Source organism: Trichomycterus rosablanca, chromosome 26 (assembly GCF_030014385.1).
Source record: "Trichomycterus rosablanca isolate fTriRos1 chromosome 26, fTriRos1.hap1, whole genome shotgun sequence".
Classification (NCBI taxonomy): Eukaryota; Metazoa; Chordata; class Actinopteri; order Siluriformes; family Trichomycteridae; genus Trichomycterus; species Trichomycterus rosablanca.
The window spans coordinates 14,364,574-14,391,349 of NC_086013.1; the positions used below are offsets into that span (position 1 = coordinate 14,364,574).

The 26,776-nt window shown below is 39.3% G+C and overlaps 1 protein-coding gene across 3 annotated transcripts; it reads right to left on the minus strand.

The window, feature by feature from the left end:
• Positions 1-407: 407 nt before the first annotated feature.
• scai (suppressor of cancer cell invasion) lies at positions 408-25,789 on the minus strand. 3 transcript variants are annotated; one of them, XM_062988975.1, is made up of 19 exons: positions 25,626-25,789; positions 23,864-23,933; positions 17,556-17,667; positions 12,728-12,823; positions 12,477-12,563; positions 12,280-12,378; positions 11,775-11,871; positions 10,663-10,761; positions 10,313-10,465; positions 10,087-10,188; positions 9,851-9,952; positions 8,754-8,832; positions 8,119-8,218; positions 7,510-7,591; positions 6,526-6,598; positions 6,148-6,321; positions 5,908-6,008; positions 4,807-5,026; positions 408-1,809 (listed from the first exon to the last, which is right to left on the minus strand). In XM_062988975.1, the coding sequence occupies exons 3-18, from the start codon at positions 17,660-17,662 to the stop codon at positions 4,880-4,882; spliced, it is 1,698 nt and encodes a 565-aa protein (XP_062845045.1). In that variant the 5' UTR covers positions 17,663-17,667; positions 23,864-23,933; positions 25,626-25,789; the 3' UTR covers positions 408-1,809; positions 4,807-4,879. The 3 variants fall into 3 exon arrangements, with proteins under 3 accessions (XP_062845045.1, XP_062845043.1, XP_062845044.1); XM_062988973.1 differs by having other exon boundaries at positions 10,048-10,188; XM_062988974.1 differs by having other exon boundaries at positions 10,048-10,188; positions 23,853-23,933.
• Between the last annotated feature and the right edge of the window lie 987 nt (positions 25,790-26,776).

Consider the following 26,776-nt stretch of genomic DNA (forward strand, 5'->3'; position numbering starts at 1 on the left):
TGAAAACTATAATGCTACTGTGATAAATAAATCCACATGGGTTTAGGGCTACTTCGGAAAACCATCGTCACTTGATGCAATTTGCTCCTGCATCAAGAAATGGAACTTGATCGCTTGTAGGTACGTTTAGTGCATTGGGTTTTGACCAACATCAGTGCCCAGCCATAAAATTCCTCTGAATTGACACAAATTCCCACAGACATACTTTAAAGCCCTGTGAGAAGCCTTCTTAAAAGAAAGGCTGTTGTTATAGCTGAAAAGATCACATAGAGGTCACTATTTTAATACCATTTGTTTTTGCAATTGGATGTCCAACAAGCTCATGGTAATTTGTCTAAATACTTTTGGCCATATAGCGTAAGGCTGCTTTAAGCGTGTTACATACTGTGTCAAGAAAACAGCACAAATTAAACAAAACGATCATAAATCTTTATTATTCTTAAATAGCATTCTGAAAAACAAAAAACTTGCATGTTTTGGTATCACATTTTTTCCTTGTCTTTTTTTTAACAGAACATTAAGAATAATTGGCAAGTCATAAGGAAAAACATACGTGACTAAAGCACATCACATTCTGAGAGATTGATCAGACTGGCAGCTCTAATACCTCTTAACTTATAAAGAAAGAGTATTCTAAACATTGTTTTAAAATGGTCACTTCCACAACAGTAGAACTGCTCTGAAAGAAAATAAACACCCATTCTGATAAAGTAAACTTTCAAATCTGTTACATCAAATCAGTTTTTGTTCACAGAGAAGAAGAAATGCATCCTTTTTAACTCAACATCACAGAGTATTGGAGACAAATAATGGGGGTTGATAGGTAGTTAACACAGTTTCACAGTTTTGGCAGGAAATTGCTTCTTTCGAATATAATTAGCCCATTTGAATATTCGGATGTGGAGTTGCCGTTTATGGCATGTGCTTTAGTTCGTCCTCATTTCTGCATCCCTTCTCATCTTATTCACTAAGTGCTACAGAATCTCCGACTTACACGAGCGTCAGATAACGACCTGGACAGCCATCACAATTTACAAGAACGTTTTACATCCTCATGCTAAATGAACATCACTGACACATGCACACACATTAATACTCCAGCGTTTGTAATCTAAGCTGCGGTCCATTCTGGAGCGATCAGCACTATGCCCTAACCCCTCCAATGGGGTAGTGAAGGGGACTTTTCACCAGTCATTTGGAACAGACTTCCGATGTTTAATATTACATAACGCTGAGGTTGTTTCTGTACAATAAATGTGAAGATTGGCGTGCACATAAGTCTTTTTCTTTAAGAATGACTGTTCTGTAGGGCATTTCATAGTGAATATTATACTCACTTCTGTCTGGATTAACCCTACAAAACAGCTGCGATGGGCACTGCCAATTCAAAGTTACTATTCACCTCAGAACAAACACCAGCCATAATTCTTACTGCAGCTGTCGACTGTCTGGCCAGACAATAATAGCCTTTCACAGGGAGTAAGAAAAAATAAACAGGATGTCAGGGAAGATATGGGTAAGATCAAACATTTGTGTGTTTATGTTTCAGCAGAACAGTTTTGTCTCATTGTAAATAGATGCAACTGGACAAGTATAGCTTTGGTGAGACTTTTTAAATGTCTGCCTCATTTTAAGACAGGTGTTTGGTCAAATATTTCATAAATTTTATCATTACCAAAAAGGCAAAAACCAAAAGACCTCTGACCTTCTAGAGTTTATTTGGCAGCCCATTGCTAGCCTGCATGTTCTTTTATCAACATTGTAGCACCCAGAAATGGTCCATCTACTGCTCAGTTCAACTACATCCATCTGAAAACATAAAGCAAATCCATAAAAATGTTCCACAGTAATGTTCTGTTTTATTATCTAAAGCATTATTATTGGCCTTCATGATAAAATAAGATGATATGAATAGCTTCTGTTTTTACAAATGCGTGATAGCAGCACAGATCAATATCGAATTTAGATTTGTGGTTTGGGACCATCAGCCCACCCAACATTTTTAATAATTTAGCATAATTTATTAAAATTTAAAGCCCAGGCATGAATGACCATACCTTTAAAAATGATGACTTTTTGTATATTAAAAAAAAATTACCTTAATGAAGGATGGGGAGCAACAAACTGCTTTAAATTCTTTTGCTTTTTTTAAATCCTCATTTTTAAAAAATAACATTTTAGCTGGGAGACCTTGCTTTCATCTACACTACCTCTGTTTTGGCATAAGATGCCAATGCATTGTACAAAGCAGAATGCCATGTCACATTCAACAAAAATGTATTACCAACATGCCACTAAGTGTGACGTAGGAATTGTATAGTACTGGAATCACACAGCACAGCTGTCCTAGTGAGGTAGGTGTGTGTGTGTGTGTGTGTGTGTGTTTATTCAGTAAATATAATGAATTGATTGTCCATGGTATTTGCACCAGCCTCAGATAGGGTGAATATTGCTGAAGTATTTTTTCTCTTAAGCAGATATAAACATGTGGAAATAGAGATACCTTCCATCTGTTTCCCCACATCCTGCTATCTAACCTACATCCTTTTAGTGAAGTAAAAAAAGCATGGTAAAAGGGCCGGTTAGCACTTAAAATCTACTGGAGTTTAGACAATGTGGTCGGTTTATTAAACTGGGCAGTAGAAGGTTTGATTATTGGGGTCTATTTGGCAGTGACTGGTAAAACAGACTTAATTCTCTTATATAGATGTAAGCTAGCAAAAAATGGGGTCCCATGCAACTGGGCATAGTTTCACTAGAATGCCCTCTGACGGTCAGAATGATCAGCAGACATTTTATAATAATAATAAAGAAGGGGTCTGTAAACTTCATCAAACTGAGGTCACTTCATCCACTTCAGGTTGGACCAGCAGTAAAAAAAAATCATACGTCAAAGTTGTGCTAAACATGGTTAAGGCTGCCCAAGATCAAAGTAAACAGTTTGAGGACACGTTATAGTAAAAGTTGAAAGGAGTCCACCACGCAAAAAAGAACTGTAACGGACAGTGGAATGGACTGTTTCGGACATGCCTCTTACAACACGACACACAACACTAGTTCAAACTTCAATACAGTAAAGTGCAAGGCTATCATCATCATTATTATCATCATCAATATTGTTATTATTATTAACATTGTGATTTAAGTAAAGAAACAAAAATAATCATGTCACAAGACAAGGACTGTCCTTGTCAGTAAGACAGGCAGATTCTAAAAGAGCGAATTAAGGGCAGGTACTTGTGGATTCCTGGCCTGAATTCACTCTTGGAATGTATGCTGGCTACAGTTTTTTTTATGCATTTATTTATGCATCCTGCTTTGTTCATGATCCTTGCAGATGCAGTTTTTGCAACATGCAGTAGGTCAATTTTTCACAGCTAATCTATGACAAGCCACACCTTTCCGCATCACATTTCTTGTTATGGTATCTGTACAAATATTTACAAATAGATATAGCTATATCTAGCGGCTTATGTGTCTCAGTAATGTTACAAAAGTTAGTTATGTGTCCACCACAGATGGAATTAGAACTCAGTTATGACATCAGCCTGTAGGATTTAGGCTGAGCACAGTACTGAGACATGCTGAAAAATCTCTTGTGCCTAAAATCGAGATTTGCATCATTATTTTATAAGAACTAAATTGGTAACTGGTTAAAATGCTACTGGCCTTAAAAAAGGCGTACCGCTTCAAGCCTGCTTCAAAGGGCCAGACTTGTTCACAAAACACAGGACGCAAGTAATGCATGTACTGTAAAGAGTTAAAAAATACCAATGAAATAGGCAAGACGTGTAAAAGTCACCTGAACAAAAGCAAATTGCACATGCAGTTCACTCTACAGACACTGTGTGAAATTTACAGAGAATTAGAGAAAGCACAAGACAGCCCTTCTCTCAAAAAAGAATTTAGTAAGGCTGGGCGATATGGTAATGTGGTACTAATATACTGACTAATTACGCCTCAATATTCTGCTAGCATCACCTCTATCATTAGTATGCTACATGGCAAAAGTCAGCACACATTTCCTTTAAGTAGCGGATTTATTTTAACCAAACCCACTGCACACCGGTGTATCAAGCAAACAATGATGCAATCTCCACTGTTTTTAGCCTGTTGAAAGTGCCCCTGCCAACAGTACATATTTGTAATTGTAAAGTGGAAACGTCTAAGAGCAACAACAGCTCAGCAATAGACCACAAAGGCTCACATAACAAGACTGTTAAGTAACTGTGTCTACACAGACTTGATTGGCTACGTCTGGAGAGTGGCGCATGGCCGAAAACTTGGGATGGATTGGCACCCTGTCCAGAAGGTACATGCCTTGCACCCAGTGTTTCCTGCTAAAACTGGACCTGCTTGCTGTGTTAATAATATCATACTGCATATTGTAATCAGATAATATGTTGTCAGACATCATGTTTTAGTATCTTTATCATATCGCCCAACCTTACGTTTTTTTTCCCTCAGAAGAATCTGAGCAGCAAAAGAAAAGTCAGTATCGTGTAAAATGATTTAGTCGTTTCTGACTGTTCAGTTGCCCTATGATAAGTTTTTTTTTTTAAGTTAGCTGCCCTTATTGCAGTCTTTCTAGCTCAGCAACTGCATTGCACAGTAACACATGCAAGTATAAAACGGTCTCCTTAAACACAGGGTGTTATTAGTCATTTAACAAGTGAAAATGGCAGAAACATTAAATGCCCAACCACAAAGATGAGACATTTAAATTGTTAAAAACTATCTAGAGCTAAGTATACAGAGGTTCTGTCGAACAAACCACCAGCGAGTTTATCAGGGAGGACCTATTACCGGATTTGTGGTGTGTCTACACGTCAGCCCACATGCATGCATCTTGGCACAGTGCCTTAGTGCCATCACGTGGTCAATAGTTATCCAGGATGCCATCTGTGAAAAGGTTCTGCACATCCAGCATGACTGCCAGCTCCATTATGTGTTTCTGTAGAAGGCTGTTCTCCACCATCTCTTGTTTGGGCAGCTGGGGGTAAGATTCTGGAAAACTCTGTGCCTCCTGTATCACAGTACAAATATACAGATACAGTATTACAACAATCTGACAGATTTTGTCTAAACATAACACAATTTTCACATAAAAGATTTATTTCCTTATTTTCGCCTCATTATTTAGGTCTCCGCCATCATCCAACGACTACCTCACCTACACATACAACTTAAAATAGTGTAAAAGTAAGTATTTATGCAAATAAGCTATATGCTTCCAACTTTGTGGCAAGTATTTGGGGAAGGCCATTTTCTGTTCCAGCATGACTGTGCCCCTCTGCAAACCTGAGGTTCATAATCACATAGTTTGACAGGTTTGGTGTGGAAGGACTTCAGTGGCCTGTGCAGAGCCCAAAAACACCTTGGTTGAATTGGAATGCTGATTGCAAGTCTGGCCTTTTCGTCTAACATTAGTACCTGACTATAGGATAACAGTAAAAAAAAAAAACAGGATATCAGCAATATTACCTTTTCTTTCCCGTTTTACATTTCCATTGCCTACGGCCACACAACAGCCATATTGTTATTACCTATATTGTTCTATTGTTTTAAGACACCCTTTGAACTCCCCATGTAAGTATGTATATATTAATATACAACCATAAAGACAAAACACAAAAAGTCGATCAACAAATGCTGATTAGGCTATTTGCCTGTACTGTGGTATGAACCTGTAGAATGTACATTTGAAGAACTACTCAAACTTGAATTGTGTGATACATCCTGGTTTTGTGTTGTTTTTGTTATCTGCTGTTAGATGATTCATGCTATTAACAGGTGTCGTGATGCCATCAATGAGTGGTACGTTTTTGGCACTGGCTTTAGTGTGTGATGAATCATGCTGGAAATTTGATAGGTATTTTAAAAACAGTATGAAACTTTCTTTCTTACACGGAAGAGCTTGTGTAGTCGGAGAGTAGCACTACAGAACACAAACCGGATCATCAAGAGCCTTAGAAACTCATCACCATAGAACTGAAGGAAGGCCTGATCTGTGAAAAAACATCATATCAGATGGACTCAATCATGCACCATTTCCAGCCTGTACATTTTGACTTAATTTATTTAAAACAAATTTTTTAATGTATTTATTGATGAGACAGTAACAAAGCTTCAAGGACTCTGGGTTACCAATGGCTCGAGAACTGGTGAGCAGCTGGCCGATGTCATGGAAAATTTTCCATAAGAACTCCTGGGCCTTTTCCCATAAACCCTGGCGCATGCTGGTCAGGTCACAAACAGATAGGAAGCCCATGAGGGGGTTGTAGAGGAACAGGGAAAAAAGACTTCCACGCTGGGTTTGATCTGAAATGAAGAGACATCATTTATAATAGTATTTGTATTTAACTATGTATTCATTCAAGTCCCAAAATGATCATACAAACTTAAATAATTCACATTCTGCTTTCAATTATTAAAACTAGGCTCAATGAATCTGTACCTTTTTATTTTTTCAGCAAAAAAATTATTAACACAAGTCATTTATGAATGAACAGAGAAGAACAGAACCTTGCATGCTTTTTGGATAGACCATAGGGGAGAGCAGGCACACCAGAGGCTGGCCAAAAAGATTGGAGAAATTCTACGAGGAGAGAGAGAGAAATCTACTTAGTTAATACAGTACTTACTACATACTACAGTATAAAAGCGAGAAAACGTTTTTGAAATGGCCACAAGAGGGAGCTCAGTTACTGTCAGAACTCAATAAATGCTCAGTTTAAGAAAGATACTTCAGAAATCTTTGTTTGTTTGTTTGTTTATTAGGATTTTAACGTCATGTTTTACATTTTGGTTACATTCATGACACAAGATTCATCGGGTCACAAGGTTATATCGAACACAGTCTTGGAAAATTTTGTGTCTTCAATTAACTTGACTACATGTTTTTGGACTATGGGAGGAAACGGACACAGGGAGAACATGCAAACTCCACACAGAAAGGACTCGGACCGCCCCACCTGGGGATCGAACCCAGGACCTTCTTGCTGTGAGGCGACAGTGCTACACACTTAGCCAACGTGCCGCCCCAGAAATCTATTGTGTTTCTTTTTTTTAAATGTAAAATCTTTAATTCTCTTAAGTTCAATAATGATATTTATTTAGAAGCATAATTATGAATGTTTGTGAATAGACACATGATGTCAAAGCATTTTTGTTATATTCAGAAACTATGAAAAAATATAAGTCAATATTGCATCGCTAACAATAAATAACAAACTGTCATGGAGGACAGAGCCTTTTAGAAATGCTAAATCCAAAACTACATTGTTCCAAATCAAGCTTTTACTTAGAAAAGCCAACAGCTGGAACTGAAATGACTGACAGATTGACAATTCTGGAATCCATAATTTTACTACTGGCAGCCCTGGAACCTGTCAAGATTATAAATCAGGACTTTACCTGACTTTAAAGTACAGTAAAGCCAGATGTCACCTGTTTACACAAACTGTGTGTGTGAATGGGTGCAATTATGTGTGTGAATTATATTCTTACCTTGTAAGCTGTGCTGTTGGACGAGTCTACTATAATAAACAAGGGCTTCCTGGTAAACGGGTACAGGTCTCCAGGGTGAAGGCTAGTGAGAACACACACAGACAAACACACTTTTATTATTTTTGTTCTTTCCCCCTTCATATCTCAATCCAATCATTTTCAATTCATGATTGTGAATCCGCTGCTACTTGCACAACTTAAGATCTGATCGAGCAGAACCGGATCACCAAACACATCCTCTGACACGTGTCCAATCTGCAGCCACTTCTTATCACCAGTGGGGGTTCCCACGCAGAGCTGTATAATGTACACTAAGCTCCATGTGACATTCCAGATCCATGTGCAGGTGCCCAGATCAGTCCTGAAGATCTCATATCGCAGCAGCAGGAAGACCCGGCCCAACCTTCCCTCCCTCAAATACGACCAATTGTGTTTGTGTGATTAGAACTTGTAAGTGCAAACACTCCACAGTAGTGTGTTAGCACTGCTACACCACCCACACACACTCTTAAAATGACAAATAAACTAAATTTTTACAAATAAAATACTTTCATACAAACACAAGTTGACTATATTATGGATTCAGTAGTAGTGTGGAATTGAGTTTACCAGTGCATCTCTTTCTGAGCCTGGTTCCTCTTCTGAACTGTCTCACCGTTCACAATGTCACGATTCGTGTTGGTCAGAACTCCTCCAAAGTCATAAGGTCCTGTAGAAATCAAAGCATTAATGTAGCAATTGACTTCCTTTCCTGATTTGAAACTTTCAATTCAGAGCAGCATCATGGGAGACAGAGTGTTTTTGGGTCATTCCACAAAGGAGGATGTGTCTCTGAGGGGTTTACAGCTATGCCCTCATTATGTTTAAAGAGGCCATTGTGAGAGTTGTGATCATTCTGCTTTTTTACTTTTTTTCCTTGCTCAGGGGTTTAACAGTGGCAGCTTGGCTGTGGTGGGGTTTGAATCAACAGCCTTCTGCTTAATAGTCCAGTACCTTAAACACTGAGCTAGCTATCAGTGCCCACAACAAGCTTAAGGTAAAGAAAGATCTTAAATTAGAGGAACATTTCTGACCTGCAGTTGAACAAGAACAGGACTAGTCACTGGTTTTAATCAGCTAGGCTGCAACAGTGATCGAAATCAAGTCTTACAGGATATACGCTTACTGGTTTTTTTTGAAGAGCCATGGTCTGAAAAAAAATACAACGATCTTATATAAAACAACCTAGTAAAATAATACCATACCTTCATATTCTGCACGTCCAGGTGGAAAGACTCCAGTAGCTGACAGATACACTAGTAACACACTATTAGCTGGTAGTTCCTGTTAAATCAACAAACAGATGTAAAAATATTAAGTTAAAAGCTAAAAACTGCACCCGTTCCCATATGAACAGCCCAAACTACACCATGTAACATACACGGAATAGGGAAATGACTTAGAATGAGAATTTTTCAGTCCATTAGCTTTGTGTGCTTTGTGTTAACAGCACTTAATAGCACACTGATATAGTGATTCGCAAGTGATTCAAATAGCATTAAATTATTTCAAATTACCACCATATTACAGAGCCTCCAACATGGAGAGCAGCAGAAATAAGACCTCAATCTTGGTGCATTATATAAACATCTACAGACTTAAAGGCATATCAGATGTGTTATGCTAAAGACATGTTTTGCTTGTGGTACGCTTACGTGTCGAGTTTATTTCATTGTTCACACTGAAAGACAACCAGCCAAAATGTCTTCATACAAGTTAAATTAAAAAACGGACCATCCGACAGCTTAATCAGAGATCGCTAGTGCAAATAACTGGACTTTACGCCTATCCTCACACTGCATGATATCCAGTGCAGCTAAAATTTGGCCAATCAGTGGTTTAAATCGTACAACGTTCATCTTTACTAGACAGACGTTTGTGAATTACAGACAAATGTGTGGCAAAGGCTTCTCCGCTGCTCATTTGTAGAGAAGTGCTAGAATCATACAGAGGGAAGCTAGTAACACACTAGCACATGCTGTGGCAAATTAGCCAGACATCCTGAAATTAGCACATGCTGTCACACACTGCACAATTTAGCACATGCTGAAAGCTTTAGATCTGAAGGAAATCTAGTCAGAGTCCCAGCACCCTAATATACTAGCATGGCTTCTGTATTCGTGAGACCAGCTCGATATTCAAACCTGCTGTTACCAGCAGCATGGCTCTTTCCACCACACTGCTACAATTTAGCTCTGTAGGTCAATTGGAATTGGGTAATTTTCCTTCACATCTAAACATGAGAGTTCAGAGCCGTGGTTATATGAAGATAAAGATGATGCTTGAATATAACCTGGCCGACCTTGAAAGAGGCAGACAGGAAGGTGTAGAGCTGGCTGAATGTGGGTTTGTACAGTAGGTATTTGTGAGGGTTCTCGCGCTTGGCTGGCTTTTCACTGGGCTCCTGCAAACACAGAGGAATAGACAGAAGCCTAAGACAGCACAAACAAAGTGAAAGTGATAGAGAGAGCAAGAACGAGGTGAAAAGGAACACTCAACGGTGAAAGAGACGGGGAGAGTGCAAGAGTCTTCTCTTACAAGAGTCCCTGGTTTGGTGCTCTGGGTGGCGAGGTTCACAGGTTCCCTCTCGAGGGCTTGCAACATGCGGAACATGTCGATGGTCAACTCACTGAACTTCACCTGAAGAAAGAGACACAAAGGAGGGTTTACCAAACCAAGCAAATGTGTTCATGTGCACAGACAAGATGCCTTTATTATACCTGCAGTTAACACATTACATGGTCATTTAAACAGTGCAAAGTACCTGACTGTTACAATTTCCAACTATGAGAGCATCTGCCAGTGTGAGCTGGCCAACCACCATGCCTGGTTCAAGCTGAGGCACACCCCCCTCCTGTAGCCGATTGGACTTTACCACCTCAGCATTGTCATCGTTCAGGATCATCACTGGATCTGCCTAAAAAACAAGCAAAAACTTCTCAGCAGGGGCCAAAGACATTAAAGAGTATTTCAACATAGATCGATACACACTGAACAATAACATGCATATTCAATATAACAGGCACATACAAGCTATCAATCAAAAACCAAGTGTATTTAAATATTGATAAGACTCCATTAATAGTTCTATCCTTCAATATCTATAACCCTCACCTCTACAAAGGCAGCTACTTCCTGCAGCACCAGGTTCCACTCCAACTGATCTTCTGTATTAAAGCGCTGGGTGTAATCTTCAATCTCTTCTGAAAGCTCCTGCATAAAACAATAATCCCAAGTGCATTTTATAGGCACTGCCAGGCAGCAGTGGCAGATTTACACTGTTGCTTAGCCTCTCGTGAATAGACTGAGAAACTGGGCAGCTGTGGGATTTGTATTTTATATAATCACACCAAAAATCTATATTTAACCTTAACAAAGGTTTTGTGCACTTACAGTTTGTTTCCACAGTGTTACAAGATGACTTTATGATGGTCTAACAGTTTCTTTACAATGTATTTATTGCCCCTTTTTCTCCATATCTCTTCATTTCTCTATTGCAATGCCTTTGCCACATGCATCACCCCAGTACTGGCTGAAAAGATCCCCAAACCCTGGTCAACATGTGTGTAACCAGCAGCCATTTCCTTTCACCTGCCATTGTAGGCTCCTCACAGAGACTCACGCTGTGTCCTGTAGCAGCGACAACAAGGAGAAACCCCAGCAAGCCTCTATCCCTCAGACAACTGTGATTGTTAAAAGCCTAGCGAGGTCAACAGCACTACTGAGAATCAAACTTGAGTGCATGAGCTCTCTGTGGTGGCGGGCTAGTGTACAGGACCTGCTCACCACCTGAGCGTCCCTAGTCTGGCAGTTTTAGATGTTCGTTTTATGTTCATAGATGTTTATTTGGGGCTACTGAGGCACACTTACTATTGCTATAAAAGCAGCCCTTAAATACGGTCTAAAGCTTGCAAAGTGATAGGAAACAGGTCATGAATTTCTGACATACCTAGTGGCTCTCAGATGCCAGACTACCTCAATGTGTTGAAGCACAGCCAAATAAGGTAAAGTATCGGCTGGTGGTTCTAACTGTTGCCCAGTTCATCTTAATTTCCCCTAGACTTAAACTACATAGGTGTTTATTAATGATTTACTGTAGGCTGGGTTTCTGCTTCATACACCCACGATTTTAGAGCGCCTTTCAAAATACCCAAGTAACAAATGTTACAATATACCCAAGTAACAAGTGTACTAGATGATTTGGAAATGTATTGTCCGGTATTTACCTTGACCAAAACTTTGACCAGGTCCATTTTGTTGAGCAGCAAACACACTACAATAAAGCGGGCATAGTACCTCAGCTTTTTCACCACCAATTCGGGTCTGGAAAATAAATTAAGGGTGAGGGGTAAGAATATAAATAAAAAAGGAGAAAAAGTTTGAGGTGAACAGAATGATGAAGGTAGGCACAATAAGAGAAAAAGAATTGAAAAAACAATGAAAAAAGTGATGACAGGATTGTAGAATTACATAAGAAGCATGGTTGGCAATTACGGCAAAGTAAGATAAATCAATGAGGAAAAGCAATAAAAAATAGAAATAAATAAAAGGAATGGGGCCACTGGATACAATAAAACCTTTAGGGATGGAGGTAAGATTAGGCAAAAAGAAGGAAGAAAACTGGGTACAGGGATAAGAATGAGGATTGATGGTTAAATGATAGGGCTGAAAAAGGAGATGAGATAATTAGATAAGAAAAACATTTGATAATTGTATAGGAGAAACCCTCACCTGTCTTCCTTGTTGACCTGGTAGTAATACGAGCGCTGGCGGATGGCAGAGTAGAAGGAAAAAGCTTCATTTAAGTAGCTTGTTTCTGAAGTACGGAGGCTGAGAAATGAAAGCATGAGGTATGAACTCATCAGTGCATGCTCAAATTCAACAGTGAATTAGCTTAAACATTTTAGACATTAGGGATGCAAACTTACTAGTAGTGGTAGTAAAGCTGCCCAATCTTGGATGCCACCTCGCCAATCTGCCATCTTTTTAGTCCATACCGGTTATCCAGGACCTGTCTGTTCAACCAAACAGTACACACACACATATGTGAACAAAGTATTACTAACACAGATAATGTCAAGTGCAGTGATTGTTCAGGTTTGGAGGTTGCTGATCGATTCAATTTAGAAACTTCAAATCAATCAACCTCATTCAAATCAATGTGGACTGTACGGCTGACCTGTGCTGCTGCTGAAACTTCCACAGCTTGGTGTAGACATCAAACGTGCGACCAAAATAGGACTGCCACTGCTTGTGTCCATACTGAGGAAGATCTCTGTAGAGGAAACAAAGAGTCTGTCAATACATGTCATAACAAAAACAGTATACAACATGTTGCCAAAAGTATTTAGACGCCTGGTCTTGAGCTTGTCCCACTCTAAAACCAAGGACACTGATATGGAGTTGTACCTCCCTCTCATTTGAAGTTATAAGCCACTCTAATTTATGACATTCGCTATTTAAGGTGCTTTCTCATTAAAAGTGCTTTTATTTTCTGCATCACTATCTGCTTAATAAGGTAAAATAATAATTACAGAATGTAATCATTTACATTTATTTACAGATTCTCTATTAAATAAAGACCTACCAGTTTAAAAAGTAGGAAAAGAGAAACAAATTAGAGTTTTGAAGCGTAAATGTGCAACAATTACATAATGCAATCACATCAACATGGACCAAATGTTTACAGGAATGTTATTAAGACATTGTGAAATCAATGCCACAAAGAACTGAGGCTGAGTAATAAAGGGTCCTACCCAGTATTAGTAAGATATTCCTAATAAAGTGGCCAGTTAATATATATAAATTGCCTCCTCCTGATCACCTTGTTAAAAATATACAGCAGTATGGAGACAGGGCCATAGCTGATAACAGCGTGTGCATAAATAAAGCAGGTCACTTTTATCATTCCTATTATAGTGACAGTAAAACGAAGGTCAGATAAGGAAGTTTGTGTAGGAAGATGGATAGAGCAGAGAATGAGAGGGGAGGAAGAGGATGTGGGGGGTGATAAGGAGGCTCAGCCTGTGTGACTCATAGCTTTGATGATGTGATGGAATTTGATGAGTTAAACCCGTCAGCTAGAACTGCATATATATGAAGTGAATCACTGGTAGAATATATACATATTCTATATATACAGTATATATATATATATATATATCCAATTCTCTGGCGTGTCTAGTTAGCTCACTCACTGATTTATTTACCCACCAATTTCCTCAATCAGTGATTCACTTACACACAGATTAACTTACTTGTTTGCTCACTTAAAAAATTACTTACTGAGTAAACACATCAATCACTCACTGTTTCTCTTAGTCTGCTATCTTCACTAGATTCACAAACCCACAAATCCACACACTAATTTGCAACATTTGCTCACACAATCACTCATTAACTCACTAATGCTGTTTCACTCTTTCATTGATTCACTTTTACTCAGTTGCTCATTTACTGATTCATCAGCTCGCTCCCTTACTAGTTCTCGCATACCCACACATAATCACCCAGTCACACTGATCCTGAGTCCACACAATTACTTGATGACTTACTTAGTAACTAATACACATACTTCTTTGGTTAGTAATCTGCTTCTACACTGATTCTGTGCCTAGTTGTTTAACTGTAATTCACTAACTGATTCAAAAACCACAAGCCAACACACTAAGTCACTCTATGGCACTGATTGACAAATCTAATCACCTACTCACGTTCTAGTTCATTCACAGACTCGCCAACAATCACTCAGTCACTGGTTCATTTACTTACTGATACTCACTTATTTACAAAATTATTCACTCATCATGTCTCATTCAATGGTTGAGTACTTTACAGTAATAAACCATCATATTTTTTCTTATTTTTGATTAGCTTATTCACTTACAGATGCACTGTGACACATTCACTATTTTACTAATGTATTCACTCAATCCCTCATGTCATTACTTTATTACTGATTCCTTCATTCTCTTGCTCAGGAACTCACCTACTTCTCACTACTTATGTTCTACTCATCTCTTCCCTCTCCCTTTCATCTCTCAGCTTTTCCTCTTTATGCTCTCTCACTTCCCCAAGAGCTTCAGGCTGCACTGGCACCATCAGAGAGTTGCTATGACAGCACACATGAGTGGTAGATGTGGAGAGAGACCGGTCCACACACACACAAACACACACCTGCTGAGGTCACCTGAGAGTGGATGATACAAACACACTAGTCCCTCGGAAGCACTGTACACTCCGTCCATACACACCACACAGTTAATGTGCACCGACTGTAAATGTTAACTGTTGATTCCAGTTCTTTTTTTTTTTTTCTTTTTTTTATTATTACATGTTTCATATTTAGCATCACAGCACAAAAAAACTTCTCACATAAACACATAATAAAGTCTCAACACAGATCACCTGGTTAAGAAAAGAAAGCTCTGGGACCTCATGAAACCGGAACTGAAAGTGTTCTGGGTGACTCGGGTTTGTGTCTGCACCCCCAGAACTACATTATATGACCTACAGGCCACTGAAAGCACATTAATGACATTAATATTTACAGTGGCTCTGGAACAATATTCTTTGGACCAATGAGACCAAAATTGCACCAGATTTGGTGAAAACATGTTTATCTCTACAAACGCCCTATACCAGCTGTCAAGCATGGTGATGCTGGGGTGATGATTCATACTTGTTTTGCAGCCACAAGACCTGAAATACTTGCAGTCATTGAGACAACAATAAACTCCAAGTTACACCAGAATATTCTTGAGACAATTTTGAGTCACTTAGGCAATAGGACAATGATCCCAGGCACAAAAGCAAAATTACATCTTGATGGATTAAAAAGACAAAAATCAAGGTAAAAAATCTAAAGACCAAGAAAACTGGGTACAGGGATAAGAATGAGCCAACTCACTGCTTTACATGGGTGAATGGATGGATGAACAATCAGCCTAATTAAGATACAATTAGCATGACTAAAAAAGTACAAATTAATGTTTTTTTCCCACTGATTTAAAAATATTAAAATAATAAGAAAAGAAAATAATTGCTGAATTCATTTCTAAACCATTACTGTATGTGGAAGATAATCACTACACAAACAACACACAATGGATTACCACTTACAACAACATATAAACACACTCAGTGCAGGACTGTGGAAAGGTAGAATAAGATTTATGGTTTGCCCCAGTGCCCTTGTGAGCTGTATGAGATGGAGTGAGAAGAAAGATAGGTGCCATCATTAAGCAAGGCTTAATCACTCTATGTGTCATTTATTTCCCATCTCCGCTGCCAGAATTAATATCTACATGATTTATATCTTTGGCAGAGCCCAAGGGAACCAACAGAATCAAAGCAGTAAGGTAGTGCTTGTACAATTACTAATGAATTTGTACCTAAAACAGGGCTAATACACATCCGGATCCAGCAATGGCACCAGAGCATAATAGATAAGAGACATAAAAAATGACAATTTAAGCAACTTCAACCCCTCTTAGATTTTGACTTAATCTTGGCCATTGGAGTAAATAAACCTGAATGCACTGTTGCTGTGCCAAACAGCTGTAATACTGACTACATTCTGTTTTGACACTTTTCTAAACAATTGTGATTTTTTTAAATTTACACCTGTTGTACTAAAACTGTAATGTAAAAGAAAAAAATGACTTCATGCAACATACTAAGTAAGAAGCAAAAAAAGACGTTTCATTTAAAAATGTATATATTTTCATTAACTGTTGTATGCTGGTCAGGGTCGCAGGAATAACCTAAACACGGGCCAATACTTTACAAGGTTTCAGCCATTCCCCCCTTTCTCAGACATAGCCAATCATGTCTGTGTGGATAACACTGCCAAGATTCAAACCCCAATCTCAGGGGTGGTGGGCTAGCGTATTCAACCGCTGCACCACCCGAGCACAAAAGTTAGAAATTAAGTTATTGATTGCTTAGTTAATATGCTAAACTTACTCATTACCAATAGAGCATCACAGTCAGAAAATCTTTCATATCTACACTCATTTAACTTAATGGGGCAACAGCGCTTGCAGTTGTTATGGAAACAGTTATACTTAACAGCCATTTTACAGTTTAAGTACATGCTTAACATTGATTAGGATTACGTCAAACCAGCATGAAAATAGTGATTTCAGTCAAATTAGGAGCTTATTATGCATATAAAAAGTTCAATCGGAATCTGCAATCAGAATGGACTGAAAGAAAATCTCTGCATGTAAACACAGCAAGTAAATTCAGTAATACTGTTATCAGTGCTAAATATCACTCAGAAAATAATGAATGAGTCAGTAACTGAAGGTGGAAAACAGGTGACAAAAACAGCAAGAGAAAATTAAAAAAAAAAGACAGCGAGAGACTGCAATGATGATAAATTCGTCCTCTTCGTCCTTAAAGAGTTACAGTGACTAATCTATATAAGCTATTTGCCGAAGAAATCCAAGCATGGGCTGACATGATTCCTTTTTCTGTTTACCAGTAGGAGGACTACAGGTTATATACGAGGACGTTTCAGTCATGAAAAACTGTATCATATTTGCCTGAACTAATAAAAAAAGGATGACTCAAACATAAAGTCTGGGATCAGATGGAGATCCAGATAGCGCATAAACTGGGTCTTGTCTATTTGAATTTGTCTAGCTATTCTTGCCTAGCTTTTAAATGCTCAAAAATTTGACTTTCTTCCCTGTTGCAAGTTGCCGAAGAGGGCAGCAGGTTATTCATTTTATTTTTATCAACATTTTAAACACCCCAGACAGGACGCTAATTCATTGCCGGCCCATTGCATATCAAAGAACAAATAATGTATTTTATGTTGCAACTTATGAAGTGCTAGAAATGTGCTTGTGTGTTTGTATGTTTCTTTAGTATCCAGGGTGAAGAACTAAGTTTAACAATCTGATTTTAACAGAAATCAGAATCAGACCTAAATATGTAAGGTCAGTTTTAACCTCCAGTCACAACTCAAGTGCAGTTTTAAATACAAGGAGACTAACCTCAGGCCGTTGAAGAGTTGCTTGGACTTGTCGAGCAGATAGCAAAAGTCCGTCACAGTTTTCCTTTCACCAAGCGGGATGTCATCGTCGGCTCCCACCCCCGTCATGTCAGCTGCGACATCAGAGGAGAGAAACTGTGTCTCAGAGCAGATTGTCACCAAAGCAAAATTCCCAAATGTCAGAGCTCAGCCGCACTGCTCACAGCTAGTTTTGTGAGTCACCGCAGCCTACAGAACCGTTACACGTCAAAGTAGAGAAACAATTACGATGCCCCAGAATGCAAAAAATACAATCTGGAATGTAAAACTTTGCAGAAGGAGAATTAATCATGCAGGAGTCGACTGCGCTGTTATGATTTTCTCTCTCTTGAGAGGAGAAACGGCAGAAAGCCTGAACGCTGGTGCTTTGAAGATTATTTATTTGTTGAACATATGGAAACAATCACCTTGTGAGTTCCTTCAGCCTGACGCTGGAGATTGTTTTAAGTTTTCAGACTCTAAAAAACAGTGATTCTGTGTGAGCAGTTTTTTTAATTTCTTAGGACCACATGGTGCCATAAAACATCTTATAAGAACTGCTATGTGTGAGATTTTATTTTTAATTATGGTAATCATCGTGGTGATAACCAGTATACAAGCATGCAAAAACAAGGTGCATTATTCATTTTATTTTTTATTTTCATCAACCGCTATATCCTGGTCAGGGCCATAGAGGGTCCACTTCCACTGGGAAACACTGGCCTAAATGAAGGAATACCCTGGATTGGGCACCAATCCATGGAAGAGCTTCGGCCACCCCCCTCCTTACAGCCAATCATGTTTAAACAATCAACACAAAACCAAAGTAGAAAATATATACATTGCCATATTGAGGCTCCACAACAAGAAAAGACAAAAAGAGATGTGTAAAAAATAAAGTGAGAAGAGAAAAACATGAACAAGACAATGACACTACAGAGCAGATTAGACAAAGACGAGAAAAAAAAGACAAAATACAAATTAGATTTAAAAAAAAAAACAGAAACAGACAAAACAAACAGACAAAAAAGACAAGACAAAACACAAAACTATAATGATGATGCAGATCAAAAGAATTAAAACAATTTTTAAAGATAAAAATATACAAAAATGTAACGAGACAAAAAATGATTTGACAAAGACAAGATGAGAACAAGATACAGATGAAAAGACATGTGGCAAGAAGTGACACAACAAAGATGAGAAACATGAGAAAAGACAACGAGATGAGAGATGAGAATTGCATTGATGAGACGTGGGAACTGTGTGCAATCTCTTATGTAAAGCTGTTAATGCCTCAGGCTGGTTGGACAGTGTTCACTGCTCTGTTTAGCTATTAAATCAGAAGAGACAGACTGGGAGTTCAGGCCTGATCCCACCGCCCAAACACATACACACAAATCCTCGTGGTACAATTTATACACTCAAACAGGACAACCACTCTCCCACAGACAGAACACATACAGTTAACATGGGTGCCACGCCACACCAGGGCACTGAGAACCTGGGTTTAAACCTTGCCCATGCTTACGATGGTCTCACATAGATAACAGCTGGCGTGTAAAATCAGGTGATTTTAAGGTTCCACATCGCAGCTGTAAAATTCTGGATGTTAAAGCCCTAATGAGGTCTTTAAATGTTGTACAGAAAAAAACTGCCCTACTAAAGGTGATGCCTGATACATTTATATGGATATCAGAAGGAAATTTTTGTAACTAATAACTAAAGGCAAATGCAAACCAATGCTTTGTAGGACACACTAAGACACACGTCATGTAAGCTGTTTCAGGCTTTGCTTTACATTTACATTTTCAGCATTTAGCAGACGCTTTTATCCAAAGCGACTTACACAATGAGCAATTGAGGGTTAAGGGCCTTGCTCAGGGACCCAACAGTGGCAACTTGGTGGTGGCGAGGCTTGAACCGGCAACCTTCTGTTTACTAGTCCAGTACCTTAACCACTGAGCTACCACTGGCCACTTTGACACAGGCCAGACAAACGAAATGCTACCCTACACATTGCAATTAATTTGTCTTTATTCTATTTCTCTTGTAAATAAGTCAGACTAAAACTCTAAATTTAAATTTAAATTAAATTAGCTTTTGGATTAGTTTTACTTAAGTATCTGAAAGTGTCTTAATATTTAATAAGCCTAGACAGTGTGAGCACACCAGTAGCATCTGTGTGCATTTAAACCATATATAGTAAGTAATATTTACAAGTTTAAAATATATATAAAAAAATAATTTCAAAAGTCTAAGTTGCACTACAATTCTAATGTTTACAACGGCGTCTCTGATCTTGCCGTGCCCTATAATATAACTTGCTATCAGGAATGTTTGTGGCACTGTAGGGAGAAATAAATGTCAGGTTTTAAACTAAATCTATACTGATGTGTGCAATTACAGGACATAAACCATACCATTGTGATGAAACCATAAAATGATTCTGTATTGTGCAAACATGTTTTCTGTACTGGGACTGGCAAGATGAAGGACTCTGCCACCAGCAACTGAGCTGACAGGCACAGAAGAGGCACAGAGACCATGTCTCATTTACTTAAACTAATAAGCGCAGGGGTCGTGCCAAAGTTTCTTCATTGGTACTGACAGACACAGATGCCAAGCTTTACTCACTGGTACTGACGGGTACAATTGCCATCCGTCCTGTAGTACAGAATTTAATTGGGACTGACAGGCACTCAGGCCACAGCTCCTCATCTGAAACAGACTGGCAAATAGACCACAGACAGTGAAGGCAACAGATATAATGGCCATTTCTACCGCAGTACAACTGGTGCACATAGAGGCCAAGCCGCCTTTGCTAGGACAGACAGGCAAAGAAGCCATCTTTTAATTATTAGAACAGACCGGCAGAGAAGGCATAACTTCATCAATTGGACTGACAGGCACTGAGGGCATGCCACATTTAACAAAACAACCACAGGGGCCATTTCTCTAGAAACAGGGCTGTCAGGCTTACACGTCAAACTGTATTTTCAAAGACTGCCAGATGCATGAACCATGTTTTCTTTAATACGCCTGACATGCTTAGCTTTTCTCACTGGTACTAACCGGTACAAAGACTCTTTTGAAACAGAACTGAAAGGCATAGAGGCTACGCCTTAGCAGCCTACTGGGTCTGACAGGTACAGAATCAAAATCTTCTTTATTTGGACTCACAGTCACAGGGGCCATGCATCTTCATTGTAACTGACCGGCACAGAATTCAAGCCATGTATTATGTGCACTATAATGTCTTTTTAGTTTTTTAATGCTTTTAGTAAGACAAAATTCTAGTGTAGCCCTAATTTAAACTTATTGGTTTATTATAAATAGTCCACCCAAACATCCACTGTTATCAATTATAACTGCATAGGAGTGATAAGGCAAGACATCATTTAGGGAGTCATGCTACCTATCATCCTAAATGCAAGGAAAAATGAGAGAGACACGTACAGCCTGACTGGTGAGAATGCTTGTCTGTTTTTCCAAGAGTAAGACTGATCCACAAAGCCAGCAGTTATGAATGAGCACTGCACAACAAAGCATTTCTGACCCACATATCCTCCATGAAAATACATGCGCTCCGCAGCATGGGAACTGCAGCATTCAGATGTATAAAACTGTAGGATGGAGATAACATGTGTTTTGTGTGTGTGTGTGTGTGTGTGTGTGTGTGTGTGTGTGTGTGTGTGTGTGTGTGTGTGTGTGTGTGTGTGTGTGTGTAGAATAATAAAGTCAAACTAGGGATGTCAAACAGATAATGTAACATGTGAACGAAAAGGTTATTTTTAAGCCATTCACATTTTTGGGACCTGTCAGATTTGATCAAGTTCTCCAGTGATCCAATGCAGTGCTAATGCTCAGATATCTCACTTTGGGTGATTTAAAAGTAGTTCTCTTATATTCTATAAAATATACAGACTCGTAATCTTTGGAACACATAATAAATGATGATGGTAATGGAGAAGATGGTAGGAATAACAATGCAAATGCAAATTTATTCAAATCATAGGTCAAATTCATTTCAGGCTGTACTTCGTATGTATTTCTAGAGGCCTGGAGCTCCTGGTACATGACAGGAGAGGGTAATATTGTGGTTTATGTGGCTCATTGCTGCAGCACCTTTTGATGTCTGGCTTTTTTCTGAACTATGCTGATTTCACAGCTCATGCATTTGGTTTAAAATTCACATTTATCTGCCTAGTATAATTCTTTTGGCACAGCAATGGCTACCCACTAATTACCCAGGGTTTAACCTTTCACTACATTAGGCATAAGGCAGCTGGCTAAGACAGTGATTATTTTGTCATAGTTCAGACTGCTAATTTCTGTTCTCCATTTAGATAAAGGGGAAAATAAGGTCAAATCAATCTTTATGAGTGTACTACACACTAAAATTACATTTCAAATTAATAAATGAAAATAAAAGCTGAATGCAAAGCACTTACTAACAAGCTTTAAATAACAGAAACCTCTGAAAAAGGAATAAATAGTTTTGTGCTGTAGCAATTTAAGTTAACAAGACAATCTTTGGGTAACAGTAAAATGGTTCTAACAAATTGGCTATACTTAAACACCTTCCACCTGCTGAAAATATTAAAAGCCCAACTTATGTGTGCCACACATTTTAGTAATACCCCACGATTCTTGAAAACACAAGCGTATGTATGGGACATACCTACAGGGGTTGGACAAAATAACTGAAACACCTGTCATTTTAGTGTGGGAGGTTTCATGGCTAAATTGGACCAGTCTGGTGGCCAATCTTCATTAATTGCACATTGCACCAGTAAGAGCAGAGTGTGAAGGTTCAATTAGCAGGGTAAGAGCACAGTTTTGCTTAAAATATTGCAATGCACACAACATTATGGGTGACATACCAGAGTTCAAAAGAGGACAAATTGTTGGTGCACGTCTTGCTGGCGTATCTGTGACCAAGACAGCAAGTCTTTGTGATGTATCAAGAGCCACGGTATCCAGGGTAATGTCAGCATACCACCAAGAAGGACAAACCACATCCAACAGGATTAACTGTGGACGCAAGAGGAAGCTGTCTGAAAGGGATGTTCGGGTGCTAACCCGGATTGTATCCAAAAAACATAAAACCACGGCTGCCCAAATCAAGGCAGAATTAAATGTGCACCTCAACTCTCCTGTTTCCACCAGAACTGTCCGTCGGGAGCTCCACAGGGTCAATATACACAGCCGGGCTGCTATAGCCAAACCTTTGGTCACTCGTGCCGATGCCAAACGTCGGTTTCAATGGTGCAAGGAGCGCAAATCTTGGGCTGTGGACAATGTGAAACATGTATTGTTCTCTGATGAGTCCACCTTTACTGTTTTCCCCACATCCGGGAGAGTTACGGTGTGGAGAAGCCCCAAAGAAGCGTACCACCCAGACTGTTGCATGCCCAGAGTGAAGCATGGGGTGGATCAGTGATGGTTTGGGCTGCCATATCATGGCATTCCCTTGGCCCAATACTTGTGCTAGATGGGCGCGTCACTGCCAAGGACTACCGAACCATTCTGGAGGACCATGTGCATCCAATGGCGGTGCCGTGTATCAGGATGACAATGCACCAATACACACAGCAAGACTGGTGAAAGATTGGTTTGATGAACATGAAAGTGAAGTTGAACATCTCCCATGGCCTGCACAGTCACCAGATCTAAATATTATTGAGCCACTTTGGGGTGTTTTGGAGAAGCGAGTCAGGAAACGTTTTCCTCCACCAGCATCACGTAGTGACCTGGCCACTATCCTGCAAGAAGAATGGCTTAAAATCCCTCTGACCACTGTGCAGGACTTGTATATGTCCTTTCCAAGACGAATTCACGCTGTATTGGCCGCAAAAGGAGGCCCTACACCATACTAATAAATTATTGTGGTCTAAAACCAGGTGTTTCAGTTATTTTGTCCAACCCCTGTATATCCAAATATTTAGCCCAGGACCTATAATAAGTATGTCAGTATTTAGCTGACAATGAAATCTCACACATTTTTCATTTCATTTTTCAAGTTTGACCACTACTTTATCCTGGTCAGTGCCTCAGCAGGTACGGCTTCCCAAGAACCACAGGGCAAAATGCAGATTCAGTATGGAAGAAATGTGCAAGTGTGAAAACGCCCCTAGTAATGGTAAATTGCTTGCAACACAACCTAGTTCACACACAACACAAATGATCAGCACATTGCCATCTCTTCTGCTCAGGCCACTAATGCCAATATTGTTTAAAATAGAAAATGTGATTTGTGTGATTAAAGAATTATTACATTTTATTTACCTTGTCTTTTTCCAATCTGGCTGCAATGATAATAATCACACGGTGGTGATGACACTTTATTCAGCTGGGTCTGTAAAAAATACAAAAAAGAAATGAGGTGATGAGATAAAAAGGAAACATTTTGTAATGTATTGTAATAGTCACTACTTACAGGTAAAGATCTAAATTACAGTCAGATCAAATCACTTGTCACAGAGTCACTTTTAATTTAATGATTTCTCTTGAATGCTATACTACTGCACAACTCATTACTACATTATTACACCTATAGGTCTTTTTTGTTATGACAAGCTGTGTAAAGTATATTGATAATATGACGTTCAGGATGCAGTCCCAATGCCATTAAAGGGAGCTTTTATGGCGCAAGGTGGTGATTAATTAATTCGTTTTGACATATTTTATGGCAAATAAAAGCTCAAGAAGTAAAGGCAGTTATGGCATCTTGTTAGAAAATCAAGTTAAGTTAATTTAGTGTAATAAACTAGTTGAAAAAGACAGAAATGGATATAAGTCTAAGTGAGTAAATACCCTAAACTGTTACTGAAATTAACTCAAGATAAACTTTTACATACTTTTGTAAGGTACACGTTCACCTGATGACCAAACACATTTGAACACCCTTCAGAATTATTTATTATAAATTATAATAATATTATAAGTTTAGGTATTTTAGCCACAGCCTATGCTTACACAGGGTAAAAGAAATGTAATTATGCCCTTTTTGCTGAAATATATAAATGACTCTGGAGGGAAGCAGAGCACTTAAGAACTTAAGTTACAAAACCCTTTTTGCAGTAAAATCTAAAAATCCCAAAACCCCAAAAATACACATGCAGCTTTAACCTGACAATTTTATTCCCAGTTTCCTTAGGTTACTCGGGTTTTCTCCCAAATACATGCAAAAGGTTGATTGAACACATCAAAGTGATGTGTTCAATCCAAAGTGATGATGATGATGATGATGAGTGCCACTTAAGGGGCGGGTACAGTGGGTACAGCTGGTTGAGCTGTGGGTACCACACATCCACAGGCTCCAGTGGAGCACGCTGTAAAGCTCACCTCTGGTCATTGTGCAGAGATCCTTTCAAAAACGTGCAGATACGTTATGGAACGGCTCTAGATTATGACAATGAGTGAGGAAATGATGAAGTGTTTGATGATCTGTAGTGGACTGGCACCCTGGTCTAGGTCTATTCTCGCCTAGTGCCCAGCGTTTAGGGGGCGTCGGCCCCACCGTGAACCCGATCAGGCTGAAATAATTGCTATGTTAATCAGTGTCCGGCTGTGTACTAAATGGCATCACTCTTGATTACACAGTATGTGTAATGAGCACATTAGGACCCTAATTACACATTAGTGTTCTGACTTACTATTGTAGTATGATAGTATGCGGTTTGGGATACTGCCTCAGTGTCCCTAACAAAGCTTTTCTGTGAGATGTGTCATCACACTAAACGTATACTTGATTCATGTGGTTTATGAATCAGTTATAATGTAATAACTGTTCACATTTTGACATGTTTTGGAGAATTAAACCCTTATGAGCGTCATCAGTAGTGACAGCTCGTTAACAGCCAGGCTCATATAAATGTAACGTTAATGTAGGGTACTACCAGTACAGGTAGCTCAGCTAAACAATGGCACAAGTTTACAGCGGAAAGCACTCGAACTTGGAAAAAATAAGAATCATTTGTATTTTTCCAGAAGAAACTCGAGGTTTATTAACATTTAAATAGACTAACAGACAGAAATATTACATCACCTGTGTTCCTGTCAGGAGCCTTAGGAAAAACCGTTAGTGTAGGTTAACGCGCGTGCGCAAATCCTCACATTAAACGTCCATCACAGTTTAAATTCCTCGTTCAACTTTCACCTCATTCAGCTTTTTCCTCAAAAATAAAAATAATGCCCGATTATTGTTCCTAATCCGCCGGTGCATTCCTGACGATTCAGTCTCCTCCAGTATCATTCCCATTGAAAAACACCTCACTCACTCAAACATGCTACCCAGCCTGGCTCAATGACGCCAAATCCAGTGTGCAATTTGATTGGTTCACGGAGTTGTCAATCAACTCGACACAATGAGTGGGCGGGGAGATCAGCCTGTTTTATTTTGCATAAGCACATATTTAATGGTACAGCGCGCCACCGTGTGTAATAAAACCACTTAGCAAAAACCAATCGTTTATTAACCAGCTTATTCTTATCAGGGATGCGTCCTGAGCATGAGCACCTGGGTCCGATTTTCTGCTACAGTTACTGGCTGTGAAGTAGTGTGTATGTTCTCAGAGTAACCGAGTGGGTTTCCTCTGGTATTTCCGGTTTCCAGTTGCCACCTTCAAATATGCTGAAGCAGTGTTTCAGTGTTTCCACCACTACCCTTAACAGAATGGACATTGGAGGTTTAGTGGGTAGCACTGACACCTCACAGCAATAAGATCCTGGGTTTGATCCCCAGGTGGGGGGGTCCGGGTCCTTTCTGTGAGGAGTTTGCATGTTCTCCCCGTGTCTGTGTGGGTTTCCTCCGGGAGCTCAGGTTTCCTCCCACAGTCTAAAAACATGCAGTCAGGTTAATTGGAGACACTGAATTGCCCTATAAGTGAATGGGTGTGCGTATGTGTGCGTGTTGCCCTGCAGTGGACTGGCGTCCTGTCCAGGGTGTTACTGTGTGCCTTGCGCCCATTGAAAAGCTGGGATAGGCTCCAGCATCCCCCCCCCCCCCTCAGCCCCCCCCATCCCCTAATTGGATAAGCAGATAAGAAAATGAATGAATGAATGAATGTACTGGACTGTTGATTGGTTGAAGGTTTGGAGTTTGACTTGTTTTTTTTCCAAGTTTACTGGGTAGCCTCACAGCAAAAAGGTCCTGGGTTCGTTCCCCAGGTGGGGCAGTCCAAGTCCTTTCTGAGTGAA

Excerpts from the sequence above, each read along its gene's own strand:
- scai (XM_062988973.1), bottom strand. The coding sequence starts at position 17,662 with ATGACGGGGGTGGGAGCCGACGATGACATCCCGCTTGGTGAAAGGAAA. Across the intron at positions 12,379-12,476 it reads CAGCTTTACTACCACTACTA|CCTCCGTACTTCAGAAACAA; the intron begins GTAAGTTTGCAT and ends TTCATTTCTCAG. Across the intron at positions 10,466-10,662 it reads AAGTAGCTGCCTTTGTAGAG|GCAGATCCAGTGATGATCCT; the intron begins GTGAGGGTTATA and ends CTTGTTTTTTAG.